At 39.5% G+C, this 20,000-nt stretch overlaps 1 protein-coding gene across 1 annotated transcript in view; it reads right to left on the bottom strand.

Annotated features, from left to right (window-relative positions):
- LOC118444895 (uncharacterized) overlaps nucleotides 1-20,000 on the bottom strand; it is a 179,292-nt gene that overhangs the window by 76,174 nt on the left and 83,118 nt on the right. The window contains exon 4 of the mRNA XM_085663455.1: nucleotides 19,615-19,643. Within this exon, the coding sequence (XP_085519581.1) occupies nucleotides 19,615-19,643 (29 nt within the window). The remainder of the gene's footprint in view (nucleotides 1-19,614; nucleotides 19,644-20,000) is intronic.

Genomic DNA, 20,000 nt, shown 5'->3' with positions numbered 1-20,000 from the left:
TATATATATATACCCAAGAAGCTAACACAACGAACTCCCTTGCCTACCACCCTTTTATCCTTATGGAGGTGGCGAACGCGTGTTATGTGCCTGACATTTAAATATTGTACCGAAGGCCAGGGACTTTAGGGCGGGTTACACTACTATCGATTGCGATTGAAGATAGGATATCTCTCTCTGTCTGTCTGTCTCTCTCTCTCTCTCTCTCTTTTTTTTTCTTTCTTTCGTCTTCTTCTTCTTCTTCTTCTTCTTTCTCTTTTCCTTTTCCTTTTCTTTCATCCTTCTCCTTCTTCTCATACTCGTCGTCTCTTATCGTATCTTCTATTATTCTCGTTCGAGGTCAACGAGAGAATTCTTTAAATAGCATGAATGCTACAATAATGATATGCCAAGGAGACAGTTCTTTTTTGTTTATTTATTTACATATCGTATCTCGCCATGAGAAGAGGATAATTCGTTCAAGCTTTCGATTCGTTTCAATCACAGTATATTTAGTATTTAACGTAGACCTTCGAATAATCTGGACGTACCAGTCATAGATAGGAATTAAGACTTCCGTCGATATAACAGCACTAGAAGAGGACAAGTTTCAGAGTTCGAAGTGGATTGCCTCATCGAGTCGGTCGTTACGCGTCTGAGAATTTGTCTAGTGGCCGATGTAACCATTACGAAGTAGTCGAGTGAAGTTTGTAATGACGTTGAGGTGGTGCCATCGTTACACTTTAATGGATTCTTGGTCTGGATTTGGTTGGTAACTAAAAGACATCGGGACGACTGATGAATCGGTACATCGTTGACGATTTTATAATTATATTCGATTTCGTTAAAACACGATCCTTTTTTATTATTATCATTATCATTGTTATTATTTATTATTATTATTATTATTATTATTATTATTATTATTATTATTATTATTATTATTATTATTATTATTATTATTGTTATAATTATTATTGTAATTATTGTTGTCGTTGTTATTACTATTATTATTATTATTTTTTATTATTATGATTATTATTATTAGCATTATTAGCTACGTCTTTTAACGAGCAAGAAAGTTATTATAAGGTACTTGAAAAAAAATTGGATAAAAATATATTTTATGAAAAGAAATGTTTTACGACTATAAGTTATGTATTAAGGTACCCATTAAAGTATAGCGTGCAATCGTTCCAATTGTCAAAAGTTCCTTCAAGATGTTCAGAAAAGTTAAAGAGAATGATGGATATAATAAAACAAATTCACCTTTTCTACATGATGATTTACGAGCGTTACGTTCAAAGATAATTACATGTATACCATGTTGTAACTATTTATACATATATAATATATATATATATATATATATATATACACATACACATACACACATATATATATATATCTTATTACTTAACCCTACGATAAAGCTTGATAATTTAAGCCAAGTAACATCACGATTATGATACTATATTCATCTTTGTAGACAAGAAATATAGTCGGCGAAGACGAGCTTACATATTTCTTACAGCGATAACTATGTCACAAGTCGCTTCTAATGGAATTATCTGTATATTATCCTGACTCACGAAATCTACGAGGACATGCAGCTCTTTCCAAACTCATAGATATATTTTACTATTTATACATGAATAATTATAATATATATATATATATATATATATATATATATATATATGGAAGATTAAGTTTTTCATCGATAAAATTACGACAGGAAAAAAAGACAGGCTCTTTTTCGAATGATCGACTCGAAAAATATCGGGAAAAATTAGTCCAACGCGATTATGTCGCTAGAAGATTAATTAACATCAGAGGAAATATTCCCGCGGGTAAGAGGAGGAGGAGGAGGAGGAGGAGGAGGAAGAGGAGGAGAGTGAATGGAGATAGTTAGTGATAGAGAATGTGTTGAGGAATGGGACAGGGAAAAAAACATTCTTATGAGAGGAGATATTCCATTCGGAAAAAAGCTCGTAAGCGGGTACGTTTCAAGTGTTTTATAACGCAAATAACGGGGAGAACGAAAACACGTTGTTCAACATCGATTTTCTTGGAGTAAAAAGGGACGACAGAACATAGCGAGGGCTTTTAAAGAATCGTTTTTCAAAAAGGAAAGATAGAAAAACGGTAGAATACTATGAGAGAAAGAGAAAGAGTGCCAGTTTTCCATCTTTTCAAAAAGTAGAACTTGTTTACCGTAGAGTACAGTGAAATATACTACGATCGTACGATCGAGACGATATTTTGGAGGCACGTGTTACTTGCTACGAATAACGAAAGCGTCGTGTCAAAAGTAACACGCAACTGGTACGGTACCAAATGCAGCTGGTACCGTACCGAGAGAAAGGAAGTTTTCTACAGAGAAATTGCTTTAGCAAAGAGCTCTCGGTATTATGTCGAGTTATCGGGGCCAACCAGCGAAACATTAATTTTCTGTTAAACGGATTTAAAACCGGGTTTAACTTTTCACTAGCATCAATCAACCTCATCTTTCTCTTTCTCTTTCTCTCTCCCTCTTGCCCGATCTTATTTTCTTTCTTTCTTTCTTTCTTTTTCTTTTTTTTTTCTCTCCTGTATTTCTTTTTTTACCCTCCTTATTTTTTCTTCTCTCTTTCTCTTTTTTCTTTTTGCCAACACCACTCTTCATCCAACTCCCCTATCCCCCACCACCTACTCAGTTTTTCACCCTACATCTCTCTCTCTCTCTCTCTCTCTCTCTCTTTCTTCCTCTCTTTCTCTTCTTTTTAAAGCCCCTTTTTTCGTTCGTAGATTCGTTTGCGCAAGACAGGGGTAAAAATTTTCCATCCGAAGGGAGTTTTGATCTCGTCGACAGCGAACCAATCGTGTCAGCCACCGATACCGGGTCGCTAGTTGACGGATCTCTTCTAAATCGAATGATTAACGACCGACCGATCGATCGATCGAAATGACATTTAAAGCCTTCGAGAAAATGCGACGCGTCCTTCCTAGATCGTAACGTCGCAATTAACGATTTTAAACGCGGATATAAGCGCCAAGGCTCAAGTTTCTTCAACTTTAGTTCAACGAGTCGAAAACTATATTCGAACTTTTGTCTGTATATCCGTCTCTTACTATTTCTCGATTCTCGGTTCACATTTCTTGGAAGGATTTTGCCCGCCCCACTCCCCCTCACCCCTCCCGCTCCCCCCCCATCCACTCCCCAAGGAATCCAACACTTTTAGGATTCCCTAATCAAAGTTCGATAATTTTCTTTTGGAATTAATCAAGACCCGTTTGAATCATCCCGATCGTCGTAAGAACCGAGTTACCGATGGAGTATGAGTATCTAACGATTCAACGAGTATTTTACCTTTTGAAAGATCAAGTGATCCTTTTCCGTCGATTCGGTTCCTCGGTGAAAACAATATGCCGTCGTTAATAGAGTTTCCATTAAGCGTCGGATAATCCAAATTCTCTTACTAATACTCCCAAACCACAATTTCATTTTCCATTAACGCCCGCGCCCATCGTGATCGACTGTTCCACGATCATCATCGGTATTATTCCGTTCCACGCCGTTACTAATATACATCATAATGATTAAACGCACTGGCAGCAACTGCCTAAAATGTCTCGTAAATTAATTAATTAATGAATTTTTTCGTCGGCTCATATCGCACAGACGAGGGTTAGCTAGGGTTAGGTACAGACCCTTCGTTATCGGTTACTAATTATGCCTTTGTTGATGAAAAACGTGGCTAATACGACGGTGAGGCTGGAAGGGGGTTAGTTAACTCATATATATATATATATATATATATATATATATATATATATATATATATATGCATATATATATGTACATACATTCATGGATTCTAATTATTTGAATTTTATTCGTTAAACCACATCACTTATTTTCTTTTCTTTTTTTTTTTTTTTTTGCTATCTTTCATTTTTTCCATGTTCTCGAAAATCTTGTCCGAGAAAGAGAATAAACGAGAGAGAAAGAAAGAGAGAGAACAGCTGTTAAATTTTATGCTCGTAATTTGTCCTAGTACAAAGAGCGAGAACGTTACTTGAAACAGTTTAATTAATTAATATTTGCGTTACAACTTTCACGGTACTCCGAGCGATAATAATTAATATTATAATGACACGAAAATCCGTGGTAGCACGATTTATCGCTGTTATGGATTCTGGGTAACTGCTAAAGCGTCGGTTAATTTTTTAATTCGCGTAATTGCAGACGATATCTCCTCCTCCTCCTCCTACTTCTCTTCCTCCTCCTCCTCCTCCTCCTCCTTCTCCTCTTTCCTCCCTCCTCCTTCTTCTCTCCTCTCCTCGTTTCTCGTTGGTAGCTCGTTATTTCGCATTCATTACAATATTTCGACGCGTACTCTTGAAGAGAGAGAGAGAAAGAGCAAAACCTCGGTTATTCGTTCGCCTCGTTTCGCTAGCCTGCACTACGAGATAGCCACTTTTCAAAGTTAATAAATCGTCCCTGTAATTGCCAGTAATTTCTGCAGTTGCTCTACATCATACTGTTAGAAGCGTTACCAACACCGGACTACCCTAACTCCTTACTTATTCTCTCTCTTTCTCTCTCTCTCTCCCTCTCTTTCTTTTTCTCTCTCTCTCTCTCTCTCTCTCTCTCTCTCTCTTGCTCCATCTGTCTCTCGTTTTTTCTTTCTCCTTTTTAACGTCTCAAACTTTTCGTACAACTCTTTGAGTTAAGTTTCGCGGAAAGAGACCAAGAGGCTAACTCTCGTCGTCTTCGTTCTCTCGTCGATGAGCAAAAGTCTTGCTTGCTTGCTTGCTTGCTTGCTTGCTTGCTTGCTTGCTACGAACGAATCCAAGTGGAAGTAAAATAGAAGAGAAAGGAAAAAAGAAGAAGAAGAAAAAAGAAAAGAGGAAAAAGAAAAAGAATAGAAAAGTACGGAGGAAGGAAAGTACGCTGAGAGAATAGAAATCATCGGACGATTTTACTTTACCGGTCTCGAAGAATTATTCTCATACTCGTTGTGACTTATCATTTAAAAAGATTCCAAGATTCCTGTGGTAAAAGAAGGACATGAGCCACGTTGAAATGGATGACGCCAGAGATGCTAGTCATTTTCTTTATCCTTCTCGTTCTTCTCCTTTTCTTCCTTCTTCTTTTTTTTCCTCTCTCTCTCTCTCTCTCTCTTTCTCTCTTGCTCTCGCTCTCGCTCTTTCTCGCGATTTCAAGCTTTCCGCGAATAAAAGCGTCGGTCCCGGCGTACCAGGGGGCGAAGCTCATCGCACATACCATTCCAGAGTCTGAAGAAATTTTCAATCAAACGTTTGGAATGCTCGTAGCCATCTACATCGCGTGCCACGCCAGGGAAATAATGCATGACCGCGAAGGAAGGAAGGAGAGAAAACACCCCCTCAACGTGCAACTCAAGCCCACGAGAGAGCTCAACCCCGTAGTAGAGAGCACCCCTTTATCCGGCTGCGAGAAGACGATGGCGATGGTGATGGAGAGGAACCCTCTTATTCGTGACATACCAATAATGGATGCGGGATTAAAGGGGCGTAAGGTTTACGGATTCGACTCTCGTATACCGAGTGCAGACACATTTGATTTACGAGCTTGTTCACGTTTCTTGGATTCTTTTTCCCGTCAGACTTTCGCCGGGATATAAAGCAGGCTGAGCCTCCATTTTTGTTTATTCTGGAATTCTACCAAGGAGGTTTACCTCCGAACGACTTTCGACGCGAGAGATAAGATGCTTCTCTCTCTCTCTCTCTCTCTCTCTCTCTATCTATCTATCTATCTCTATCTCTCACTCTTTCTCTCATTCTTTCTTCGCTAGTCCTTTTCCTCCTTACTCCTTGCTCACACCTTTTTCCTACCGATCATTCTTTTTCCTTTTTCCTTCTGTTTCCTTCGTATAAGCTTGTTGTAAAATGCCAGACTCGAATGGATAACGGATGAAACCTGGAAAACTTTTAAACCATATGGTGTTTCGAAACGTCGAACCAAAGAACGATTCCTCTTTCAAATCGTAACAATTATTATCCCTTGGGAAGTAGTAAATGTTTGTTAACGTTTTCGTTTTAACGTGAATAATAAAAAACAAGAGTGGAGTAGAGTAAAAAAGAAAAAAAGAAAAAAGGAAAAAAGAAAAAGGAAATGTGAGAAGAGGAAATACCATCGTACGGAAATTCAAATAGGTTCTTTCGAAAAGAAGGAGGTTGACATTTTATATTTTCCCGCCTCTCTCTCTTTCTCTCTCTCTCTCTCTCTCTCACTTTCTTTTTTCTTTCTTACCCTTAGGAAAGGAAGGGTGAGGATCAGTTTCAGAAGAGTAAACTCAAAGACAAAATTTATTTATCGTGTCACTGTCGTTGGGAACGACCGACTTTCGAATCGACGGGTCAGGAGTTTACGAGCGCGTTGTAACTCCACGATGGAACGATGTCGGAGAGAGAAAGAGAGAGAAAGAGAACGGAGAATAAAGAGGAGGAGTAGGTTTGAAGTTAGTAGTGGTAACAGCAGTAGTAGGTGGAAGTGGAGGTGGTGGCGTTGCCGTAGGTCGAAAACGCAGAAGCAGTCGATGGTAATGGTGATGGTGACGGTGATGGTAGTGGTGGTGGTGGTGGTGGTGGTGGTGGTGGTGGTGGCAGTAACCTGGTTGGACGACGTCCAGGCACTCTGTACTTTTGACGTTCTCTACCAGCTGATCGGTCGGCACGAAAGCTCAGAGGAAGCTAGGAGAGGAAAAGCTTGGCTGTGCTAGGAAACAGCAACGCACAGCGTGGGAATGGGGCTCCAGTCCGAACGGCGCCGCGACGCTTTCCGACTGGCTGTCGCTGCAAGGGAGACAGAGTCGAGCTAGACAGAGATAGAGAGAATGAGAGAAATATCTGCTTCGCTTGAGAGGGTTGAGAAAGAGAGAGAGAGAGAGAGAGAGAGAAGGAAGGAGGGAGGGAGGGAGGGAGGGAGCTCGACGCGACCGCTCGTAAAATCGAATTATTAGTTACCACCGCGCCGGCACAATTCACGAAAACATCTCGTTAAATCACACCCACCTCCTCTCCACTTCGCTACGCTTCCCGCTTTACTGTCCTCGCACGAAAACACGAAAACCACTTTACGAACCGGCTACTCGCTTTTAACCCCCATACCTGTTCTTGTCGCTGCCACCTACTACTTCTACTACTCTACTACTACTACTATTACTATTACTATTACTAGTATTACTAGTAACGTATAGTAGCTGCAGTCACTGCTACTGCTGTTGCTGCTGCTGTTGCTGCTACTATACGTTACAACGATTTCTTAGAAATACGAACATATGGAAGAGACGATTCAGTGACAATACGGCTTTCGCAAAATTCCAAGATTTTTCAAAAGGAATCAACCATTACTTTTCTCGTTCTTTCTTTCTCCAATAACTTTTTATAAAAAGATATTTATCGGCAAATGATATACTCGCCCAAGCTTTTTCACTCGACAAATCGAGATTTTCTTTATCTCGAGGAAAGAAAATGTCGACGATGGAGACTTGATCGTTAGATTTATTGTCCATGATGTCACATTTATTTCTTAAGGCTATAAGGATAATATCGAATAAGTCCTTGAGAACGATTCGATGAACTTTAAGGAAAATGTAGATGATAATAGTACAATTAAACAAATGGATAATACTACAGTGGTATTTCTCGTAGAGAGGGTCCAACGAGTTGATGGAATCATCGTCACGAGTCGTGGACCCTTATGCACGAATGGAATAATCTCGAGAGGTAAATTCAAGAATGGTCTTGAAGATCGTGATCTAATCGATTTGGAATCAGGCAACTCCTTCAGACGAATTTGTTATTCGATCGAGAATGCCACTTCCCTGCCTTCGATCCAATAGATATATACACTCTCTCTCTCTCTCTCCCTTCTCTCTCTCTTTCTCCTTAACCGTTTTATCTTCTAACTTTCTCCTTCTATCGGAGGGATATCGGTTTCACATCGATAGTAATTAAATCTAAGCCTTAATCTAAGCGCGATTGATAAATTGCCCGTATAGAGGTTGCGGCGAATCCGCTAAAAAGTCGACTTTTTTTTTTTGTTTCTTTTTCTTTTTTTTTTTTTCCTTTTTCAAATAATTTAACATAAACATTAATCCGTACGTAATAAAAATTTTTATATTACACGATAGAAACTTATAGGATACGTTTGAAACGAAACGATAGAAATCTTATTTTTCTTTCGACTCATCGGCTTCTTTCTCATGTTCCACGACGAGGAAATAGCGAAGCTCTACGACGATGCACTCTCGAGTAAACTTTATCGATATCGATAACGTCGACAACGACATGGATTTAGAAGTAAGGGAAGGAGAAGAGAAAGAGAGAGAGAGAGAGAGAGAGAGAGAGAGAAGAAGGAAAGGAAGAAGAAAAAGAAGAGAGAAAATACTTTCGGTTAGATTTTTCTTTGCCGCCACTCACGGATAACGTTAGAGTATCGTTCTTCTGGAATAACCTTTCTACCCTTTCAACGAACGTGGTCTCATACGTTTTGCGTGCAGGAAATACGATTTATTCTCGAGACTTGGGACGGAAGCGCGACGTCAAAATATGCTGCGATAGAAATAATAGAGATAGAAAGAAAGAGAGAGAGAGAGAGAGAGAGAGAGAGAGAGAGAGAAAGAGAGAGATTTGCAGTAAACAGGATATATTCATGTATCTTAACATCCACACAAGTATACATATATATACATATATATATATATATATATATATATATATATATATACCGAAGAGACTATATTGCAGGCATTTAATCCTTTACGAGCTACTAGAGCTGGAAATTCGCTGAAACAGCAAAACTGAAACGTCGAGAAAACCGGAAAAGAGTCGGTCACGTGACGCGGAAGATTTACTCGCCGTTCGTGCGTTACAACAGATAAACGAAAAGATTTCGAATCGTTCAGATTTTCGAACGGCCGATACAAAAAGGTATAAAAGGGGATTGAAAATAAAAGAGGAAAAAGGAATTGAAAAAAGAAGAAAAGAAAAAAAGAAAGAAGAAAGAAAGGAGAAGAAGAAAAAAAAAGAAAAAAGAAAGAAAAAAGCTTGGCGATCGTGGTAAGGGTCCGTAGAAGAAGGTGGATTCGAAAGGAAAAAGGTCGTCGGGTGATACGCCGGTTAGTCGGACGTGACGTCGGAGTTCATTTAAAAGAGGAAACCGAAAGGGAGAACCGAGAAATGGAGAGAGAGAGAGAGAAAGAGAGAAGGGAGAAGGGTTCGGAGGTGACGAGACGTTAGTAGAGTGGGTGAGAAACCGAAGACGAAGAGACGGAGAACCGACCGACCGATCGAGAGAAAAGAAGAGAGAGAGAGAGAGAAAGAAAAGGAGAGAGAGCAAGGAGTGGATGTCCTCGAAGACTAGGTGGCTGCTGGAACGTGGATGACTCGAAAAGCTATGCGAGTATACGTGAATTCGTAGAGTAAGAATAAGTATAGGGTGTACATATATATATATAAGGTGTATATATATATATATATACATATATATATATATAGGTCGTCGATGTGCGCGCGGTTTGGATGGTTTCGAGAGGGTAGAAGGAATCTTTCTGCTGGAAAGAGTCACGTCCTTTTCTCTCTTTGACTCTCTCTTTCTCTTGCTCTCTGATTCTTTCTCCCAGTTCGGTTGGCTGTCGGTCTTTCGGTCGGGCATCGGTGGAAGGAAGTACCGAGTGGCCGAAAGGCGGCGTGCTCGCTTGCCACGGTGTGTGTCCGATGTTATCTGTGGTTGCCATGGGGATGCTATTGATTGGCCGACGCGCCGACAGACGTCACGGGAGTCGCGGCGCCGCTCCGACTATTGCCCGCCGCCCTTACCCTTCTGCCTCGCTTCTATCGCCGATTCACCACCACCCTCTTTTGCTTCGACCTCGCGCGTCTGTCCATCCAACCAACCAACCCAACCAACCAACTAACCAACCAACCACCCATCCACCTACCTAACCACCCACCAACCTACCTACCTACCTCTACCCAACTACCACCACCTTTTTCTTCACCTCCTTCTCCTCTTCCCGATAAGCCGAGCAATGCACCAGCTCGCGCGACCGCCAGGAAGCGGAGGGCATCAGCTGAGCGTCGCGACGCCCGGCGTCGCTCTGCCCGCCGTCGTTTTCCCTGCCGTTCGATTATCTTCGACCGAGTACGTTCTTACGGTTCGAGAACGATTACGCCACCGACCACCACCCACGCAACCCACTTCCTCCTCTTCCTCCTTCTCTATGTAATTTGCAGCTCTCGGTTTCACGAGCCGCGCGACCTCTCTACAACAAGCTACCTCCTTCTCTCTCTCTCTCTCTCTCTCTTTTTTTCTTTTTCTATTAGAACTACGTTGGTACGTGGTAGGTGCCTTGTCGACAACATGCGTTATATGTACGCGAATATAGGAGAGCTATAGGTTGAAAAGGAAAAAAGAAAGAGAGAGAGAGAGAGAGGAGGAGTAAAGAGAAAGAGAATACGGCGACTTCCGCGCTACCGACAACAGCCACCCTGGCGCCTAACGAGTCGTATAAAACGCGAGAGGGTGTCCACGTGAGTTCGTGCTTGCACGCGAGTTCCCTGAAACTCGCCTTCCTGCCGTTGGGAAATACGCTAGAATCTCGATTATCGGAACGACCATTATCGGAGTATTCCATTATCTGCCTCGCCTATTCACAACCGAGCGAGAATAGAATCAACCGAGAGGGAGGGAAAGTAGGAGGAAGGGAGGGAGAAAGATAGAGAAAACGGGCCTTGCCTGTTAAAGCCTTTATGAATCTCTCTACATTGGTGGCCTTTTTCTCTTTTTCATTTTATTTTATTATTTTTCTTTCTTTATTTTTTCTGTTTTCTTTGTTTTTTATTTCTTCTTCTTTCCCCCTTCTTTCCTTCTTTCTTTCTTTCTTTCTTTCCATCCCTCCCTCCTTCCTTTTTGCTCTTTTTCAGGAACTTAAGTCCTATTATTTGAATAATTTGCTCTTTTAATTAATCCGATTCTCTTGGTAACTGACGAGGCTGGAAATTGAAGTGGATTCTTAATTGAGAGGGCAAAAGAGCGAGCGAGAGAGAGAGAGAGAGAGAGAGATAGAACGAGAGAAAGAAAGAGAAAGAGGGAGAAATAGAGATAAAGAAATATCTTATTTCTAATCTCTTTCTTTTCCCCTCTTTTTTTTCTCTAGACGCGCATACGAGACTTTTCTGACGCAATATAGTTCACCACCGTCGACCAATCCGATCGACCAACCAACCAACCAACCAACCAACCAACCAACCAACCAACCAATCGACCGACCGACCGACCGACCAACCGACCGACCGACCGAAGCGTTATATTGGGGAACAAGTGTGTCACAGAGAGTTGAATTACAATCTACGATGTGTCGTAAAGCTCAGATGCGATTACATCAAGTTACCGTAACCGATCCAGGATCGATGTGTCCACGATTCGATCGTGGTGACATCGAGCGCGAGTATGTTACCTCATCATAATCGAACGAAAAGTAAAAGACTGACATCGGATAACGGTCGATGATTTCAACGGCAAATGCGTCTTTTTGTGAAAGATAGAAAAATAAAGAATGAAGAGAAAGGGAAAAAAAGAGAGACAGAGTGAAAAGAGAGCGTGCGTAAAAAGAAAAAAAAATAGAGAGAGAGAGAAAAAGAAAAATAATAAAAGAAAAAAAAAAAGAGAAAGAAGAAACGATATTCAGACTAAATTTACTAAATTATGTACGACGATGATTCGCGTACAATAACGTCAGTATATAAATACATACGCCTACATACGTACGTAGATAAGCACGTATATTTACGTACGTATGTATGTTTGATCGTAAAAATGTATAAAGAACGGACGGATTATGAAAATGCAAAGGATTATCGATAAACAGAACAACGGACGTTGTTTAAAGTGGGAGTCGACTGGAGTACGATAGCTCGCTTGGCAATTAATCGATCGTTTGAAATAAAAAAGAGAGAAACTTAGAAACGGCGCCATATCGTCGTCTACGTCGCCGTCGCCGTTGTCGTCGCCGTTGTCGTTCTCGTTGTCGTCCATTCTTATCGGACGGAAAAACGAACAACGTTACGTCTATCTTTGTAACGTTTACCTCAACCAAACGCAGAATTAAGGACGTTATATTCTCATTTCTTCGTCTCCGGAGATTCATAAGCAGATAGATTGCCTACACGTTGGAGGGTACTTTAATATGCAAGCTAAGCGGCCGCCTAACGTAATGATTATTAATTGCCACGGTGACAATATGTACTACCGTTCTTTGTGTGTGTATATATGTATTTGTATGTATATATATATATATACACACACATATCTGCGTTAAAGGCCGAACCGGCTTTGCAGCTGCACCAGTTTTATTAGCACACAGGCAAGACACTTTGGAAGGTCTCCCAAAGTAATATACATCTTGGTGGGCGAATAATAATCGTTGTTTCGAACTTCCTACATTCTCATCCCTCCGCCCCCAACTCCCATATCCCCACCGTCCTAAAGTCTTAAGCTTCTTCGTTAATACGACGTCGCCTTCGTCTAACCGAGCCGACATGGTGTTGCTCGTCGTAATATCGTTTAACGTTCGAGTATTCTGCTAGCGTTCTACGATGAGGATGATACACAATAAGCGAGGAGACTTTCGATACGCGATATATATATATATATATATATATATATATATATATATATCCTACAAGTTGGATTTTAATTTAAAAATAATTTTTATTTTCCGTATAAATTTCCGATTGTCTCATTTCTAACCATTTTATTGTTATTTCCCTATGACGCTTTTTCTTTTTGTTCGCTCTTTTCTCTTCCCTTCTTTTTTATTTTTTTTACTTTTTTTTTTTTTTTTTTTTTTGTTTTCTTTTCATTTTATTTCTTTTCATTGCTCAGTTAGAATATAACGAAAAATTAGAATATAACGTAAACGCGTGAGGACTTTAATTTTCGCGTAACTCGATTCAATTCCCATGGAATTTCGAGCGATACGATTATAACTGGCGTACCACAGACAACCGAAAGAGAGAGAAAGAGAAAGAGAGAGTGAGAGAGAGAGAGAGAGAGAGAGCGAGAGGAAAGCTCATCGATGAGGAATTATTTTTTACGCGCGAAACGCCACCACGACGAAATATATGAATATTAACGACCGTCCTCCATTGCTCGCGACTATAAATCTTTTTTTTTTCTGTCTGTCTATCTCTCTCTCTCTCTCTCTCTCTCTCTCTCTCTCTCTCTCTCTCTCCCTCTCACTTTCGACGAAATCCGTTCCGACTACTGGCAGCTAAATAATCTACCGCTGCCTTGGGTCGGAATGGATTTTCATTTCAATGCGTAATCCACTTCGCGGTGCGCCGACACAGCCGGAAAATAATTGTATTTGCTGGAAAAGTTAGCATGCTTTATAAATTCAAAGACGTACATATATCTATATACGGATATACATATATATATATATATATATATAATAATATATGATCAAGTAAATCGTATATATCGATCGATGAATCGATCGAACGAACAAGAATCATCTCGTTCATTACTGAACGACGCATGCCGACAAAATTTACATTGACATTTTTGCTTTTCTATCCTCTTTTTCTTTTTCTTCCAATTTTTTTTATTTTCTGTTTTTTTTTTTCCTTTTTCACAGAGCAACGTGACGAATACTGAATTCTCCTTATTACTTCGTTCGAAAGAGACAGAGAGATAGAGAGAGAGAGAGAGAGAGAAAGAAGATCGCATCTTCAATATTCCATAAGATCGTCTTTTCTACGCTGAAAAATGATGACGACTGATCCTTAAAGAAGAGAGAGAGAGAGAGAGAGAGAGAGAGAGAGAAGAAAAAGAAAAAGGAAAAGAGAGAGAAAGAAAAAAAAATGAAAAGAGAAATAAGAAAAAGGAAAGAAGGTATGGCAAAGAAACGAAACTAATTGCGGGCTTCGAATCGATGCCGGAACGACGTTTTATCGTTTCGAAGGACGATAAATTGCGAAGAAGAATTTTTCGATGAATGACACGAAACTTTCATTTGCAAGATTATAACGAAGGCAAGAGAGGACGACGTCTTAGTCGTCATCGTCTTGGTATTCGATGGACTGACAGACGTAATCGATCGTTAGGCGAATTTGACCGCAGAAAAACTTTGATTGATCTCGTCCTTTTACGATTCTCAAAGAAAAAAAAAAAAAAAGAAAAAAGAAAAAAAAAAAGAAAAAGAAAAAGAAATGAAAAAACGTTCTACCTTGTGTTCTAATTTTCTTAAGCTACATTTTCTACGCCACTTATAATATGCCGACGACGAGAAAAAAGAAAAGAAAAGAAAAAAAAGAGCAAAAGAAAGGAGCAAAAAAATCCTCCAATTAAAAAATCACCGACATTAAATTAAAACCTCGACCCTTCGACCTAATCGAAATTATCGCTAGGACCGAGCGATGTCTCTCATAAAAATGATTCATCGCTGACTCAGCAGGTGCGTCGTAGCGTTACGCACAAACGCGATAAGTCGTATGACGGGAGGGAAAAAAAAAGGGTAGGGAGGAGGGAGGTGGAGGAAGAGGGGGAACGAGGGATGACGGATTAATCCCTGTTCGAGCGTAAAAAAGAAAAAAAAAAAAAAAAAAGAAAACAAAGAAAACGAAAAAAAAAAGAAAAAGAAAAAAAGAAAAACAAAAAGAAAACGAAATCAAAAAAAAGACCCAATGTAAGTGTATGCATGTATGTATGCGCATGCATTCATTATACCCTATACGTATCTAGCGATAAATAATTACGTAAATATGTGAGCTTCGGATAATCAAAGATTTTCTTTAATTTTTTCGACGTTTATATGTTCGACGAAGATATTCTTCAAATAGACAGGAAGTATCGACCAAAACTAACCCGATTTGCGTGTTAGCAAATATGGAAGGATGAAGTATTACATGTAAAAAGAGATAGATAGATAGAGAGAGAGAGAGAGACTCGATACGGTAGTCTCGCTATGATTTTATTGCTCATCCTCGTGACTGCAAGAGTTATTTTCTTCTTTTTTCTCCTCTTCTTTTTTCCACATATCTCTCTCTATCTTCTTACGCTATCTTTTTTTGTTATTTGTACACTGATCCAGCGAGATGCAGCACGATAGAAGCAGCAGCAGCAGCAGCAGCAGTAAAATCAACGACGACGACGACAACGACGACGACGACGACGACGACGACGACGACGACGACGACGACGACGACGACGACGACGACGACGACTACGACGATGACGACGACTACGACAACGATAATAGTGGTGGTGGAGGTGGTGGTGGTGGTGGTGGTGGCAGAAGCAGCAGCAACAGCAGCAGCAGAAAATCTCAAATAAATCCTTTCGTAATCCCGCATCGTTCCTTTCAACCAGTACGGACTTCTACTACTCGCTTTTATACCACCTCCGCACCCTTCCAAAACTCTTCTCTTCTCTCCTCTCCTCTCCTCTCCTCTCCTCTCCATTCACGCGTCCAACCTCGTCTCGGGGAGCGTATTTCTTTCTCTCTCTATCTCTCTCTATCTCCAACTCGTTTTAGCTCCTATCCATTCGTTTTTATCTCTCTTTATCTATCCAAAAACTCTCTAGCTCGGGTCCTAACGCTCTCGTTTCGTTTACTTTTTCCATGGACCCGTCAATAGAGACTTCCTCTCCATTCATGCATACCATCATTACGATATCTGGCGACGCGAACCATCCGAAACAAGGTTCAGTTTAAAACAATTTTCATTCCAGTACCGACCGACCGACCGACCAACCGACAGACCGACAGACCGACCGACCGACCGACCGAGCACGAAACACGATGGGGATTTTCGACATTGTCGCTTTTGTTACCGGACCAGAGATGAGAGAAAGAGAGAAAGAGAGAAAAAGAAAAAATAGATTTACCTACTCCGTGAAAATGCAACCACTCGACCACCGAGAGAGAGAGAGAGAGAGAGAGAGAGAGAGAGAGAGAGAGAGAGAAAGATAGAGAATAGGTGGTGCTTGGAACGATAAAAAAAAAAATTGCGAAACAACGGACCAGTTTGAAACCTCGAGTATTCTATTTATTTATACGATGAAAAGGTCCAATTCCTATATTTATCAATTGAAGTTTGTTAATCGCTATAGAAAAAAAAAAAAAAAAAAAAAAGAGAGAGAGAGATGCTTTAACGCAATATTTAATATTTTTATATTGACACTTCGCGATCGTGACTTCTTTTTTTTTTTTTACATATAACGCGAACCATCAATCAAAAATGACGTATTCCTTTGGCGTATCGAATGATATTGAATTTCTGATAATCTTGAAAAAAGAAAAATAAGAAGAAGAAGAAGAAGAAGAAGAAAGAAAAAAAAAGAAAGGTTACGAGAAAAGATCGAGAAGACCCCCTCTATAAACTACTTATCTCCGTGAGTAATCGATTTGAACGAACGAACGACAATTTCTTCGTTTATTACTCGCACAAGCGAGTTAATTTAGGGAACACGAAGGCTCATGACTCACTAACGTAAAACGATCGAATAATGGTAGTGTCGTGAACATAGAATACACAGGGTGGAACGGATCGATAAGAAGAAAGTGACTATAAGGGGTTGGACGATGAAACTCCGTGGCTCATAACGATCTTCCGAGGCACAGGCAGGAAAACGTTTCTGATCCAGTATATGTGTACATTGGAGGTACGACGATATGGGAAGTGGGGTGGGGGTGGAGGTGGGTAGGTAGTGGATTGAGTGAGTCTGAGGGTAGAGAGGGGGAGGGTCGTTCACCGAAGCCGATATCGCATCGAATGACCGTAATCACATCGAAACGACGCGCCATTCGTGCGACGCTAACGATCCTAGGAATTCTAATCATTAATCCATCGATCTAGAAACACTCGCCGGCATAATACGCGCTTGCTTGTTCGTTTTATTCGAGGCTTAAAACAACGAGACTTTAAAAAGTCAATTGTTTGTAAGTAACTATAGAAATAGAATATATCTCGACCTTCTTTTCTCTCTCCTTTTCTTTCTCATTTTTTCCTTTACTATTCTCTCTCTCTCTCTCTCTCTCTCTCTCTTTCTCTTTTCTTTTTTCTTTCTTTTTTATTTTTGCTTCACTCATTCACACGAGTTTCATTTAATTAATCCTTTAATATATTATTAAAGCGGAACGAGTAAAAAAAAAAAAAAAAAAAAGAAATTTCGCGATAGTCTCGATAATTCCATAGATAATATTTCATTTGTTCTCTTTTTCTTTTTCTTTTTTTTTTTTGTTTTCCTTTCGTTTTCTTTTTTCAATTTTAATCAATTTATATATAACGTTCAATCAGACGGTTATACAATTATCAAAGTGTACACGTCGATTGTTATTGTACAATGTCAAATAACGATAGTTGCTTAAATTCTCTCTCGTCTCTATGTTTTGTACGATATTACTCCAAAGAGAGTGAGAGAGAGAGAGAGAGAGAGAGAGAGAGAGAGAGAGAGGAAGAGAGAAAGAAAGAGAGAGAGAGAGAGAGAGAGAGAAGACGTCGTTTTTCCTTGCCCCGAGAGCTGGGTACATAGCTCGTAATCACGAGCCCGTAATAATTCTGAAGCTTTCCCCGATAGTAACAGCCCCTGGTATAACGTATCACGACGATATTCCCGTCATATTTGTTTCGTGTACAGTGTCCACGCAAAGTAATGGAGACTCATACGTCGACTGATCCAAGGATTTATAGCACCTGTTCGAACACGTGTGCCGTACTAACACGAACGCGATTACGCGATCTTGTTTTCAACGTAGCAGGTAGTTATAACCAAGAATCGAAAGATTATAACAGGAAGATTAAATAATTTTTCATTTTGGTCACGTCGGTTAAGAAAATAATCGAGTTTCCACCATACCTTTCTAATTCCATCCCCCACATTCTATGTAACAGCATATAGTTAATAAATGTTACGTCGATGTTACACGTTAATTAACTTTCGAAATATATATCTATATTTCTCTATTAAATCGTATCTAAGCCTTTCTCTAGATAACATTATGTACACGAACGGTACAATAACTCGCACGTTAATCTAAAAGGATAACACGTAAGTGAAACGTACGATCGAAACGATTCAAGATGGCTTATCTATGGGAAATCTGTTCGTTTAGATCTTAGACGATCGAGATGATGGAGATACGACGTATTATAATTATAATAATAATAATTATTATTATTAATTCTATAATAATAATTATAGAACAGGTTGTTATAATTATTATTATAAGTAGAATAAGTTGTTGATCGATGGATAAAGTTCAATTAAGATTATTAAAGAAGCTAAACGATTGTATTAAAGATAAACGAAGGGCTGATATAATTTTTTTGACATCTCATTTGAACGGAAAAAGGATCGATCCTTCGTGCTCGCACGAATGGAACGGATAAATAAACTCCGTAGAGAGAAAGAGAGAGAGAGAGAGAGAGAGAGAAAATACTATTTTCTTTTCTAATAGATATCTAACTACTTTGAGAAATAAAAGTCATGAATTCGAAGTAAAAGTAACATAAATCTAAAGATGCTGATCGACTTATATCGTTTTCCAGTTTCTGCACGCACCTTCGTCATTTCAGATTTATAAGCACGAAAGTTATATTCTATCCTCTGACGGTTATTATCGAACGGGATTTCGTTCCGCGTTTCTTTGCTACGTTTTCGATGGAAAACTTTTTTTATTCTCCTTAACCGAGAGTGAGAGAAAAAAAGGGAGAAGAAGAAAGAGAGAGAGAGAGAGAGAGAAAAAGAGAGAGAGAGAGAGAGAGAGAGACCGCTCGAGAAGTTCTTTGAAGAGTCATGAAACCGGAAGCGACGATGAAATCACCGTAGTGGTACGTCGATGTTTTGCGAGAAAGAACGACAGAGATCGAAAGACATCCTCGAGGCAAGGTCTCGTTAGGCGAACGAGGTCGACGTTAAAAATGGCGGCAACGTCGTCGTCCTCGTCGTTCTCGTCGTCGTCCTCGTCGTTCTCGTCGTCTTTCTCTTCTTCTTCCTTTTCTTCGAAGGAAGGAATGGGACACGAATTGGCGACTTTTTTTTTACTACCGCAGGATAAAATGATTTATAGTCGACGAGTTTTTAGCTATTTCCACGGTGAATGACATGGGAGCTAATTAACTCCGTCTATTGTAGCTCACCCTATCCCTCCTCATCCCTCCTTTTACCAACGGACTCGCAAAACTATTATTACTCACGCCACGTTACCTCTCGGTAATTAACGAACATGGTCAAAATATCTGACAGTAGAAGGTAAAAGGGAAGTCGGGGAAATGACTTTTTCCCCTTTTAACCTTTTACCAACTTTGTTCGCCACCAGTAAAGCTCTTCGACGTCTTCGCGAATCCATAGGTCCAACCCATCATCAACCCAAACCATCTATCTACTCATCTTCTTTTCCCCCCAATCTCTTATTTTACAACCTAAACCAATCTCATTTTTAAACCTAAACTAATTTAACCTAAGTATATTAATCAGCATCGAATCAACCAATAGCTTCTTAGTATTCGTATTCTCGTCTCAATTATCAATTTAATACGCAATTTTTTTTTTTTTTTTTTTTTTTTTTCAAAATACTCTACATACTAAATCGTTACCTTGATATCATTCTGATCTGCTATATGGACTCGTTACTACTCATGGTTTATTTTATTTTTATTTTTTTTTCTCGTTCTTACCTGAAACAAAAAAAGAAAAATTCATATTTAATAATCTCTTTCTTCAATTCTATTAGAAATGATTCAATTAGAAATGATAAAGTGATATATACATATTAATATATTAATTATCGATAGTTGTGAAAATTAACGTCTATCTATGGTAAAACCATAGAATGAGTTCGTTAAAAATTTATAACAATGAGAATCGGTTCCCTAAGCTACAACAACCTACTAGCTATTTACGCAGGAGAAAGTCGAACGATCTTCAAGCTTCTTAGTTACGTTGGAAGACGAAAAGTGGAAGATCGAGGTCGATAAGCGTT

Source organism: Vespa mandarinia, chromosome 1, assembly GCF_050613455.1.
Source record: "Vespa mandarinia isolate Hongniang chromosome 1, ASM5061345v1, whole genome shotgun sequence".
Lineage (NCBI taxonomy): Eukaryota > Metazoa > Arthropoda > Insecta > Hymenoptera > Vespidae > Vespa > Vespa mandarinia.
The sequence above is the reverse complement of the archived record's forward strand: the minus strand, read 5'-3'. Positions and strand labels throughout refer to the sequence as shown.